General features: G+C 46.2%; 1 protein-coding gene across 1 annotated transcript in view; it reads left to right on the top strand.

The window, feature by feature from the left end:
- The first annotated feature begins 630 nt into the window (after window positions 1–630).
- Window positions 631–13,615, top strand: part of Vat1l (vesicle amine transport 1 like) — a 190,375-nt gene continuing 177,390 nt past the window's right edge. Inside the window, exon 1 of the mRNA XM_008826909.2 lies at window positions 631–1,030. Coding sequence (XP_008825131.1) covers window positions 798–1,030 — 233 coding nt within the window. The 5' untranslated portion in view covers window positions 631–797. The remainder of the gene's footprint in view (window positions 1,031–13,615) is intronic.

Below are 13,615 nucleotides of genomic sequence, written 5' to 3'. Positions count from 1 at the left end.
AGAGAGAGAGAGAGAGAGAGATGGTGACTGACTTCCTGGGATCCCAGCAAGAATGGGACTCTGTTCTGGGGTTTTGTGATCATTCCGGAGCCCGTTCTTGAATCAAAATGATCTGGGTGCTGAGACTTAGCTATCACAAGGAAGCCCTGGGAGATGTCCAGGAAAGCGCGCGCATCCGAGTGACACTGGGGGTCCACAGTGAAGACTCTGGCCCCGGCTCTTCAGAGCCCTGGGCTGGATGGATCTCTAACTTCCCACTTCCCGCACCTCCCTGCCTTTCCACTCAGAACCAGCGGGTGGGAAACAGCCCAGTTTCCCAGCTATCTCACCCACCCCCTTCTACCGACGGGAGAGGAGGCAACCTTGTCTGGGGCGGCATCCTCCAGGCCCAGACATTCATCTCTGTCCATTTCCAGGCACCCGAGCCTGCGCCGTATATAACCAAGTACTGCGTCCATCCGGAGAGGACTAGGCGGCCGCTCCAGGCCTGCTCTACTCACGAGTTTTGGGTAAATCTGGTTTTAGGACTGTGACTAAGGGCCCGATCCGGGGACTTGTTCAGAACCTGGACTTGAGGCTTGGATTGGGCCGTGAGGAGCTGCGAGGGCGAGGGTGGGGCGCTCGCGCGCGGCTCCTCTGAGGATTACGGCGGACGCCGTGGACCGCGGCTCTTGCGGAGGCTGCAGCCATTGCGCTCCGGAGCATCCCACATTCAACAGGAGGAACCCGCCGAGAGCAGCCGGGACCCCCGCGCCGCAGCCGCTGCAGTCCGTGCGCACCTCGGCCCCCAGCAAGCCATGGCCAAGGAAGGCGTGGAGAAGGCGGAGGAGACCGAGCAGATGATCGAGAAGGAGGCGAGCAAGGAGCAGGCGGAGGGCGGCGGAGGCGACGGCTCTCACCGCCTCGGGGATGCCCAGGAGATGCGCGCCGTGGTGCTGGCCGGCTTCGGGGGGCTCAACAAGCTAAGGCTGTCCAGAAAGACCATGCCCGAGCCGCAGGACGGCGAGCTCAAGATCCGCGTCAAAGCCTGGTTCAGTATCCGCTCGTTTCTCATTTTGTCTATTTTGCGCGCTCTGAGAGAGGGTAGGAGAGCCTGGGCTTGGGGATGCTGCCCTAGGTACCCATGGCGGGCGCGCTCTCCGCATCCACACCTGGCTCTCTCAGAGACCATTCCCCACCAGCCCAAGCCAGTGGATCCTGGGGAGGATGCTCAAAGGTGGTCCTCATCTTCCCCACTGAGGTGATGGGGAGGATGGGAGCGCCCAGGGGTCTGGAAGATTGCTCTGTGTTCCTCTTGCAGGACCACCCAGCTGACAGCACAGGGGTCCGGGGAGGGATGGTGGGATTTGATGGTTATCAGGGTTAAAATAATTATAATAGCCATAGACTTACTGTATTCCTGCTGCCGTTTTTAGAGTTTTATAGGTACGATCCTATTCAATACTTCCTGGAACCTAGTGACTTAGGTTTTCCTCCTTTAAAGGGGAGAAAACTGAGACTCAGAGGAAATGAGTGATTTGCCCATGATTGCCCAGCTGCCAGTAAGTGACCCTGTGGCTGGGACTTGATCATGAGCTTTTTAACCTCCAATTGTCCAGATGAGGATGAGGACAGGGTGCAGAGTTGGGTCGAACATTTTCCCTCCCCATGGCTTTACATGAGGAAAGGATCTGGGAAGTAAGAGGGTTAAATCTACAGCATCTAAGGTGGATGAAGGGTGAGGCCAGGGCTGTAGCCCACCTCCTCTCACTACATGGTCTGCTTTCCCGATGGCTGGGAACCCCTGATCATGTTCCTTACAAACTCCTGTTCTGGTCTCAGAAGAGCCCACTCTAAGAGGCCCTCTAGTCCCATTCCTATGGAGAAATTTACCCAGACCTATGACCGGCTGGGATTCCCTGGTGTGTATAAATGTGTAAGATTTTCTCTGCCTGGGGACATTGCACCACCATCCTCCAGAAGTCAAGGAGAGTAGGAGCTGATGGAGTGGTTCTCTGGACAGTCAACAGCAGCTGGGAAGGTGTAGGGGGACCTGGCCGGACCTCCTAAGCCCCTACTATCCCTGCTCCCTAAAAGTAGCAGCCAGCTCAAACCTCCCCAGGACAGACTTGGAAAGAAAGCCAGGTTTTCCAACATAATTTAGTGGCAAGAAAAATGTGAAGATTTCCCTTTGGCCCCTTCACCACTTTGACAGCAGGCAGGCTCCACTTGCCAGATTAGGAGGCAGCTGGTGGGGGCAGTGAGTGCTGATCCTTGGCTAGCGCCTCATATGTGACACTGGTGCTGTTTGACGCTAAACCAGGAGGCTACTCTGGGGAATTCAGGGTAAGAGATGAAGCTTTTAGTCAGCCTAGGGATCCTATAGGGTTCTTTTTATTAACTCTTAGGAAGCCAAGGTGACTAATTCCAGACGGCAGAGCTTTTACCGGCTTTTTATTTTAACCAATGAATCACCAGTGTCCAGCACTGTATTTGATGTACCACACAGTCTGAGTAAGTGATTGACTAGATGAGTGGATCCAGGAGGGATCTTGGGGTGGGGGAGCTGTGATCATTATTTTCCTTTACTTGATTAGGTATCTTTCTACCTAATAGAATTAAAATTATGTATCAATAACTCTCCTTCCATAACCACTCCATCAAAACTATTATGAGCACAGACAGATATGAATATATGCACATACATTATACACAATTATATATATGCAGGTGATTTATGATAAAACATTTTGAAATAACTTCAAGAGGTTGAAATAACCAAAGAGGTTGATTTTAAGAGCTGGAAACACAAGTCTACTCTTTAATGAAACTGTACACATAAACACACTCTCTCTCTCTCTCTCTCTCTCTCTCACACACACACACACACACACACACACACACACACACACACACCACTACAGAGCTCCCACTTATTCAGAAAGCCACCCACGCCTGGACTGCACTTGAACTACAACATGGCAAAGGACTCTGGATTGCTTTTTCCTTTTGCCAGGAGAGAAACAGCATTAATCAGTTTGCAAGGTAGGATTGGAATAGCTTGTGGAGATAGCCCGCTGGGCCTGTCCTCCTCCACCAGGCTGGGATTGGCTGACCAAAGAGGCCCATTGATTGTAAGTTTCAGCCTTGAGATCCAACGTGACTCATTCTGTTTTCATGAATCAACTGAGAGACCTCATGGCTGAAGGTCCCCCTTTTATCTGCTCTGTTTTTAATGGAAACCTTTTATCAGAAAATAAAGTATGCTTTTTGCTTGGAAATAAAGCATATTACATCCAAACTAGTATTAGTCAGGAAATAGGGCTCAAGTTAGTGACTCTATAATTGTAGAAATGGAAGGGAAAAGGCAGGAAGAAGCCTGTATTTTATCTTATTTGCCCTCTTATTCACGGACAGATGAGGTAGATATTTTTCTTATAAAGCTTGCCGAGGCCTGAGGACACTGAGTACTTTGCCCAAAAAGTCACATAAATAGTAGAGTTGGGGTCGTGTCTGCATGTCCTCAGTGCTCTCGTTCCATTCCATTCTCCTTTTCTCCCTGGGAAATGCCTCCAGAAATGTGACTTGTCTCTAGCCCTCGGCATCTGTGGGTGCTTCCCTTCCTTTCTTCAATAAATACCGAGCCTTTGTTCTTTTTATGTGTGGCTAAGCAGACACTCCTTGGTTATTCCCAGAGAAATATGGTTTTCTCTACAAACTAGAGATGTGTTCAAATGTAGCTAAGAAAGAGCCAGTGCTTGGTGCCTTAGAGTTGGAAGGATAGAAGTGCCTAAGGAACAGTAGCTGATCGGGGACCCACTTCACAAATTGTATGTTGGTCAGTTTATGAAACAAGAGGTTTAAGTGTGTGTGTGTGTGTGTATGTGTGTGTGTGTGCTCTTTGAAGAAAGATGGACCTGGCTATCAGCTTGTCACTTTCTAGCTATGTGGCTTTGGTGGGCATGTCTTACTTTCTCCAAGCTTCTTGGGCCTCATCTGTAAAACAGGGGCAGTACAATCAACCTGACTGAACCAGAAGCTCGCCATTTCAGCTAGGCTGGCTAGCCAGTGAGTTCTTGAGATCCACCTGTCTCTTCCCCCAATGCTGGGATTACAGGCACATGCAGCCGTGTCCAACTTTTTATGTGGTGCTGGGGATTCGAACTCAGGTCTTCATGTTTTTAGAGAGAGTCAGTGAGTGCTCTTACCTATTGAGCCAGCTCCCCAGACCCCTGGGGTGTAATCATTTTAATCATGATAATCATATAGGCGATAGCATGCCATACCTGCTTAGTAGTTAGGAATTAGACTTCCTAGACATAAGTCATAGTTCTGTCCCTTGCTAATGGAGATCATGGGTGGGACTTTCAGGACAAAGGGAATAAGCAACGTAGGCTAGGGCAGAGGAGAGAGCTAAGCGAGGGTGTGATCCCAGTTGGATCCTTCTGTGGAGTCAGTCTATCCTGGGAGCAAGAAACACAGGAAGCCTTTGTGTCAGTCACGCTGGGCTACGTTCTACTTTTTCTGTTTGAGGAGAATGGATGGGCTCTCTCAAGGAGAGGTGCTTATGTCTGAGGGAGCACAGCTCTCCAGGGAAAGGGACAGCTCTGAGCCACGAGCAGCCAACATCACCAGGAAGGGTCTGGCTGAGGCTCAGTCCTACTCTCTAGGTGGCATTGACCATGTTGCTTGATTCCTTGAAACTTCAGTGGACTAGTCTATAAAATGGAGATCCTTGTAGCACCTGGTTCCTTAGTGAAGAACTGAAGTTGAAATGAGGTAAAACATGGAAGAGCTCTATACACAGCTAATAGTCGGTGAGTTACTACCAGCCAAACTGTTATTCTTTGTTGCCATAGCTACCTTACATAATCCTACCTTTCAAGCTGGAAGGCTTTTGAAAGTGAAATGATTCTTGGGATAGCTGGAGCAACCTGAATTGCCCCGGGCAAACCTAGCTGATAAGGTCTGATGATCGACCTTGTTACCATCAATCTTGTCATAGTGTCATATCTCTTGAGCAGGAGCTGGCAAGGTCTGAGGGTGGTTGAGGGTCTCCAGGTTGGGCGGTAGGAATGTCTTTAAGTGACCATTAACAAGCCTTGTCTAGTTTGTGGCTCAGATTGGCTTGTGGTGGAAAGGCACTAATGGATTGGGGACATTTATTTTCCCAGAGTGATTTACAATGAGAGGCCATATGAAACTGCTGGAAAGAGACCAATTGAATGAAAAATGGCTCTGGCTAGTCATGGCCCTATTGGTTGATCTGAAAATGGGCTGAGGGCAGGCCACACCAGAAACAAGCCAGCAGATGAGTGGAGTTCTAATATGTCACGAGGGTACGCTGGGGACAGGGGAAGCATGTACACTTACTGAACAGTTGCTATGAGCTGGGAACTCAGTTGCACATACATTCTCTGCTTCGTTCTAACCGCAAACCAACAAGGTCAGTGTCACTGACTGTTAAGGAGGCGTTGTCAGGACAGCAGACTTCCGAGTTGGAAGAACCATGTAAAAATCCAAGACCACATTGCTCCCGGATACCTCACATTTGGGAGCCACAGAGCTGGAAGACAGCATGTAAGAAGAGAGAGACAGAGGTAGAGTGAGAGATGGTGAGATGACAAGAAATCAGGGGGCACCAAGGGGCAGGCAGACCCAGAGATGAACACGGTGACTGTACTTCATTGATGTGAGACAGAACTGATAAGACTCCACTTGCACAATGTCGTGCGGACTGCTCCCAGATGACTGTTGTGTTTCTGTGTCACTTCCGTTTCTCTCCTTCCGTTTCTCCCCATGCTTCTGAGTCATGGGATGCCTTTAGGATCAAATTGCTAGAACTATTGATACAGAGCGCTCATGCTGATTAAACACAGTCCCCACTCCTTGAAACTACTCAAGACACTAGAGTTATTTCCTCTGCCTCCTTTGATTAGCTGAACCCATTGCTAACACTGGCAAATTGAAGATGTCCCAAACCAATGCAGCATTAAACTGTCACTAATGAGGTTGACAGGATGAAATATGGTCAGTAATGCTTTGTATTTATTCAAATAAGCAAACGGAGTCCATGAGGTTCAGTGATACAGCTGTTTGTAAATCTGAGAAACTGTGCTTAGAGAATCTCCAGTTCCCAACTCGGGGGGCACTCTGGCATGAAAATTGGGCTAAAGTGTTCTGAATCACTCTATGTTGGGTGAAGGTCGCAGAACTTAACAGGAAGAGGATGACCCTATGGGGAGTCATGATTGAGTCTCATTTGCTAATGAGCAGACCCAAGTGCTAGCTCAGAGGCTGTTTTTGTTTAGTAAAGTTTGTGCTTTCTCATTACCTGTATCCTTGCTAATGACAGCTGGGCCAGTGGCATCTGCCCTTTACGCAGTAATAGACTGGAAATTCTTTGGTCATTTGTTTTGAGACAAGATCTCTCTAAGTAGCCCAAGCTGGCCTAGAACTTGTAATGTTCCTGCTTTTGCCTCCTAAACCTGGGATTTGAAGTATGTGCTACCATGCAACTTGAGGAGGACTCTGTTTCCACCTAGGATCGGTGTGTTTTAGCTATCTTTTCTCATCGCTGTGACCGAATACCTGACAGAAACATTTTAAGGGAGAAGAGGTTTATTTTGGCTCACAGTTCAGAGAAAACAGTCCAACCTGACAGGAAGGCATGGTGGCCGGAAAGGCTCAGTCTTTGGTGGTGGGAGCTTGATGCTGCTGCTTACTTGCATATTGGTGGAACAGAAAACAGAGGGTTTCGATTGGAATGAGGTCAGGCTATAACCCTGAAAGGCCTAGCCCCAGCGACCCACCTCTACCAGCCATGTCACCTGCCTCAAAGGTTCTATAATCTCCCAAAATAGCCCTGGCAGCTAAAACCACATATTCAACCATATGAATCTGTGGGGCACATTTCAGATTTAACCCATAACATGTGGTTCTTCTATCACATGTTTTTATCTCAATATTTGAATTCATTGTTTATACAGTCATCATGTCCCTTTGAGAATATTCCTAAATTATTTTTTGTTTTATTTTTATTTTATGTATATGAATGTTTTTACTTGCATGTAAGTAAGTACATCACACGTGTGCAATGTTGAGGCCCCTGGAATCGGATCCCCTGGAATTGGAGTTACAGACAGTTGTTAGCTGCCACGTGGGTGCTGGGATTCAAACCCGGGACTTATGCAAGAGCAGCCAGTGCTCTTAATCACTGAGCCATCTCTCCAGCCCAGCCTCCCCTTTGAGACTATTTTGATTTCACTTCAGTAGAGAAGTCTGACTTTTCCTTCCTTCTCTTCCCCTCTTCTCCATGTCAATATTCCCCTCTCCCTCCCAATTTCTCCATGGTGATGGTAAAACCAGTAAATGACCATGAAATAATAACCCCAATAACAGAAGCAATAACTGGAAAAATTTACAGTGGAGGAAAAACATAATTGAGAAATGAAAACGTGCTGCAATAACATTTTATGTGCAATTCATTCTGGTGAAAATAATTTCACTGAAATAAAATCAAGTAAATTGCAAATTGCTGGAAGTCGCCAACGTTGCCATCGTTCTGACTACTTTTCTGTGGTAGGTGTGTCTGTAAACCTCCTGGTAGTCAAAGTTATGGAATGAAAAAATAACCTTGGATCAAGAGAAAGTGTCTGATAAAGAGAAGGGAGGTAAATGAGTGAGGAAAAGCTCATTCTGGGCTGGGGATGGAGCTCCGTGGTAGGGCACTTGCAGACCATCCATGAGGTTAAAAGGAAAACCTATCAGTTCATTCATTCTCCCTTAAGAAAGAACAGCTGCAGATGGTTGGTCCTCTTTGGTAGGAAATCAAGTAGAGATGTGCAGGAATTCGTGCTCACAATGCATCTAGGCTTTGGTTACATGCCGTCATGGCTTAGAATTTTGCTTTGCTCTTCATTAACTGCAGGGGCTTAGGCACGTTGCTTACCTCTTGTTCTATGTATAAGATGAAGAGGAAACCTACTACACCATCTGACATATAGCAGGTTCCCCAAACAGCAGCCAGGCCTTAATTATGGAGGCACTAGTCAGAAACCAAAGGCAGGTGGCTCAAGGCAGGCAAGGGAATGGTGACTGCCAGGCATGCCCTCTCTGTCCTCCACTTGAAGCATCCTTGCAGGGACAAAAGTCATGCACATCATCTTTGCATCAAGTCCTTGCCCACTCCCTGAGAAGCCAGCACAGGACTAACCAGCCATACTTTCCAGGAGAGGAAACTGGAGCTCAGAGGTGAGGTAGAGATGAGACAGTCCAGTAGATTGGGTTCTGATCATAACTCTACCTCACTGTGGTTGTTTGAGCGTAAGCAAAAATCATTTTCAAATCATCCTGGTAATAATGCTCAGTTTTAGTATTATGAAGATTGACGAAGAGTCCATGAAAGCCCCCTTTTGGTTAATTTTCTCATTGCTGTAACCAAATACCTGACAAGAAGAAATTTAAGGAAGAAAAGTTTATTCTGGTTTACAGTTTGAGATGAAACTTTCCATCATAATAGGGAAAGCATGACAGGAGAAGAGACTGAACAGAGAAATGAGGCAGTGCCATAAAACCTCAAGGCCTGCCCCCAGTGATGCACTTCCACCAGTAAGGCTCTACCTCCTAAAGGTTCCAAAGCTTCCCACACAGCAGCACTAACCCTGGACCAAGTGTTCAAACACATGAGCCCATGGTGTTGGGGAGGGGATACATTTCACATTCAAAACAAAACAGTTCCAAATATACCTTGCCCACTGTGGGCGGTCAATAAAAGTCATTTCCCCCCTGCGTCTCTTAAGCTGCAGATGACGAAACAATGACTTGAATTGGTGTTTCCTGATTCTCAGTCCTTCCCCAGGACCAAAATGGTAGTGGGGAGCAGGATGCTGGTCTTCGAGTCTTACTCCTAGAGCCGAGAACAGACTTGGACTGCTCTACAGCTGCCATCACAGCAGCCCTTTCACGGCTTGGGTACTGGCAGTGACAGCTGAGTGTGCACAGATAATCCATCCTTGGGAGTTTAGTTCACTGTCATTCAAAAGATCCCAAATCCCATGACCTTTGGGGTCAGTCATTGACATTCAGCTCCGACGACAAAGCTCACCCAGGCACAGAGAAATTGCACCCCATGGCTCCACATTCCTGGCACCTCTGTCCATTAAAAGTGGATCTTTTTTGACATCTCGACATCTGTCATAGAATAAAAAGTTTAATTAGAAGCCAGAAGAGGCTTTTTATAGGAAAGGGCAGCAGGCATGTAATCTCAAATTAGTCTGACTCCTCAGTGTGTGATCTCATACAGGAAATTGGTTGGAGTCATGGCATTGAAATTAGTGAGTTTCATGTTTGAAGGCTCAGGAGACGGCTCCCATGCTGCAGTGCAAGGAGCTGCTTCATCTCTGAGTGTGATATTTTCTTCATAAAAGCATGCAGCCAGCTTCTGTCTTTAATCTTTTTCTGCCAGTGAGCCCTGACTCTTCATCTGGCCTCATTCTGGGAGCAGAGCATGCCAAATAGTACTTCCCCAGTAGAACCGCATTGGTGAGCGAAACCATTGGGGCTTGTTACTCTTGACTTTTCTAAATCACTGTAGTCCCCAAAGCTCAATGCAAGATAATTATCTCCTGTGAAGGGAAGAATAATGATTTATTTCTGCAACTGACCCTGAATGCAAGTGTTTGTTATAAAACAGTTCATGTTTGAAGTGAAGTAGACCTGGATGCAAATTAACAACTGGTATAATCTTGCGAAAATAATAGGCTCCTTTGAAGCCTCAGTTTGTTCATCTGCAATATGGGTATAATAATGGTACCTATGGGGTAACGTTTTGTGTGAGGATATAATTAGATAATGAGGGCTGGTGGGATTGTTCAGTTGGTAAAGTGCTTTGCAGCCCATGGATGAGGACCTGAGTTCAATCTCCAGTTCCCACATCAAAAGCTGGACATGGTGGTGTGCACTTATAATACCATCCCTGGTGAGGTGGAAGTAGGTGAATCCCCAGGGCTTGCTGGCCAGCCAGCCTAACCTCCTAGCCTACTCAGTGAGCCACAGGGCCCAGTGAGAGACTCTGTCTCAAAAATCAAAATAAAACAACCTTTAAAAGCCCCATAAAAAAGCAAGGAGAACTGCTCCCAGGGAACAATACCCAAGGTTGATCCCTGGCTTCCATACGCACAGACACAGATGTGCATATGCATTTCCACATACACTCACACTCACATGTGATCTCTCTGTCACACACAACATATGCATACATACATATACACAAATACATAATGCACCTAAAGTACCCACCAAAAGTATTGACATTCTTAATATTTGTTGAATTAATGATTTGTATGGCACATACTATATGTTTGAAAGATATTATTGGTGGGGAGGCAATACAAAGAAATACTGTTAGAAAATCCCCTAATACCTAATAACATATTCTTAATAACATATTCATAAAGTTTTCTAAAGGGAGCCCACCATTTAGACCTCATGTATCTCCCCCAAGGGTGCAACACCCTAACATTGAAAGTAACCCAGGCAGGAGCCATCAAGATTCATTCCTGAAGGATCAGCAGAGGAAGAGGAAACAGGATGTATTGTATTTCTACTCTGCACAGGAACCTGGGCCAAACTTAAGAAACTTCAAAGGGAAGAGCAGTCTGTTCCAACTCTCTGTCCCCAAAGGAATAAAGAACTAAGATTAACATATGTATGTCTCATTCTCTCCTACATTGAGACTGCATAACTACCATCACACCAGGAGCATATCATGTATGTGTGTTGGCACATTATGTGTGCATGACTCCCTCTGTGTGTGTGCGTGTGTGTGTGTGTGTGTGTGTGTGTGTATGTGTGTGTATGTGTGTGTATGTGTGTGTGTTGGGGGGAAAGGTGGAGTAGATACTCCAAAATCAGTAGAGGGCAGTAACCAGAAGATATGGAAAGGAACCACACTGGACTGATCATGATGTAGCCATCATGGTGGATAAGAGATTCCTTTCCCTCCCTTCCTCCGTCTCTCTCCCCTCATTTTGAGTCAGGGGCTCACTAAGTTTCACAGACTAGCCTTGAACTCTCTATGTAACCCAGGCTGGTTTTGAACTTACACTCCTGAGTGGTGAGATTGTAGGCACATGCCCCCATGCCCAGTTAGGAGGTATTAGGAGGTAAGCTTCATCTAGAAAAAAAAAAAGTACAGGACCAGAGAGGGGACTGAAGAAGACAACTCCATTTCCCGGCCTGGGATCTCACATTTCTCAGTGTAAAGTTACTAAGTCCCATTGGGTAGCATAGACCAATGCCCCATGGTCTTTTACATCTATTTGGTAATCTTAAAAATTCCAAGAACATTATCAATGAGCTACTATATGCTAAGTATGGTATTTGGTTAATAGGAGACACTCATTAAGTTTTCACAGGATGAATGAATAAATGATCGACTTTCTCTAAGTAGTAAGCATGGCCATGCAAACATAGCCAGTGAACATTCAAAACCGATGTGGCTTTACTCTCCTCTCTCTTGTGTCTTCTTCCTCCAACCCGAAGCCTAGAGCATCCCACATTTTTCCCCAACAAGAATCATAATCTCTTCTAAGATCTCCACCCACTGATCTTTGAGTGAAAACTGGAAGACCCCCAGAGGAAATATGCTTTCAGAGAGTTCTGTTTCTCCTTAACAGACTGTGTTCTCCTGAAACCAGAGAGCTACTTTCCCTTGTCTCTAATAACTACCTTCTCTAGGCTGAAAAATGTGGGACTCTTGACTTCTGAGGATGCTCTATAATTTCCTCCCTCTTGACCTCTGGCTCCACCGAATGCTGAAGGCCAGGGTTCTGGGAGAGAACCTATGGGGCTGTTTCTGATAATAGTTATTCCAAGAGCACTCCCTCAGGCAGTCTGTCACACCTGTGTATCAGGGACCTTGTGCCTTGACAGCCTGGAGAATAAAACAGAATCGGGGAGAAATATATTTCCCTGACTGTGCCCTCATCTTCCTTTGCAGACTTCAAGCCCCCAGCCTCCACTCCTCAACTTTCAGATAGTTGGGTTTTCTCGGGGTGTTACATGGGTGCTCAGAATCACAGTTCTCCTGATCTCCCTGTTAATTATGACTGTTTCCTGTTACCATTTTGCTCCCACCGCCATACACTGGAGACACCCAGATTATTTTGTTTTGTTTCCCTATTTAGTTTCCACTCTGCACAGAGTCATATTCTCATTCTCTAAGGGTAATATAAGGATGTTATTATTTACTTTATATCACTATTACAACTATCATAATAGCCTTTGTAGAATCCTTACTATGTGCCACAGACACTATTCTCTATGACACCAGAAAGATAATGAAATGGGATCAGAGGTGGAAGAATTTGTCCAAGGTCACACAGCCTGGGTCAAGGATGTAGGTCAGTGGTAGAGTGCTTGCCTAGCACGCACAAGGCCCCCACGTTGGAACCTTAGCAGCAAAACAAATGATCACACAGCTACTAAGAGAGAGCTTGGATTTGAACTAAAGCACGTCTCTGCAGGGTCCGTCCTTCCTTCTTGATACGCTTGCATTTCACAGCTGTGTATTGCTCTGTCCTAGACATGAGTCCCCAGAGTGGGAAGACATCTTGGCAAATATTACATAGACACACCATAGCTGTTTTCATCCAAGCCTACATTCTCCAACCCATTTTTCCCCTTGGGGTAAGGTTGGCTCTCAGAAGACACAGCTTTCTTCAAATAGATACATAGTGGGCAGCCCCTCGTGCAGGTGGTCTGAATTCTGGGATTATTGTGATTTCTGATAAAACCTCTAACTGCACTCTCCATAGCTCCCTGTCTCCTCCCAATTCAGTCACTCATCATCTTTTTGGGGGGGCATGGGAGTCCCTTTCCTGGAATCAAAGAGAATTGCTTTTTCATTTATCTATGATATACCTAGTTCAATCAGCTAATGGAGAGCTATTAAGCCCACCGCGCCTATGATTGGTCTGAGTGATTTTGTAATTGGATTCTTTTTATCCTCCCAGCTAAACTCACTAAAATTGTTCTGTTTAAGGACTTGGTAATACAGTCTGACTCAACCCTTCGCAGTCAGAGCCAGCGATGCTCAAAACAGGCATCAAGCACCCCCCTCTTCCTGATACATCACTTTCAGTTTCTAGGACCTTCTAGATCTGACCAGAGAGACAGTGGGTACCTCTGGGGCTGCTAGGACATAAACAGCAAAGGCCACTGTCACCGTCCTGCCTCCTCCGAGCCTCAGGGTCTGAATTTTCAGCCGCATCTGATCCCTTCCTTGTACAGGTCTTCCCTCCTCTTCTGAGTCAGCTTTCATTTCTTGAGCATAACTGGGCTTGCTCACTCCTGAATAGAGATAAAAAATTCTAAAATAATTGAAAAGCAGTGTCAAACCAGAGTCTCAGAAGGAGAAGGAAGGGGAAAGGCTCAAGAAAAGTGGGTCTACTACTGTTACACAGAAAAAGTCTCAAAAATGTTACTTTCTTGTTGACATTTCCCAAATGCCTCCTGCTTTCTTCAAATTCTCCTTGCTTTCCAAACTCTTCCAGAATATGCTGTGTTCAGCGTCTTCCTCTATCACTCTTCACCTTTTTTTTTTTTGAGACAGGGTCTCTGCCTGAACCTGGAG

The sequence above is a fragment of the Nannospalax galili genome, unplaced genomic scaffold (genome assembly GCF_000622305.1).
Source record: "Nannospalax galili isolate Female #2095 unplaced genomic scaffold, S.galili_v1.0 scaffold770, whole genome shotgun sequence".
In the NCBI taxonomy this organism is placed as follows: domain Eukaryota; kingdom Metazoa; phylum Chordata; class Mammalia; order Rodentia; family Spalacidae; genus Nannospalax; species Nannospalax galili.
The sequence above is the reverse complement of the archived record's forward strand: the minus strand, read 5'-3'. Positions and strand labels throughout refer to the sequence as shown.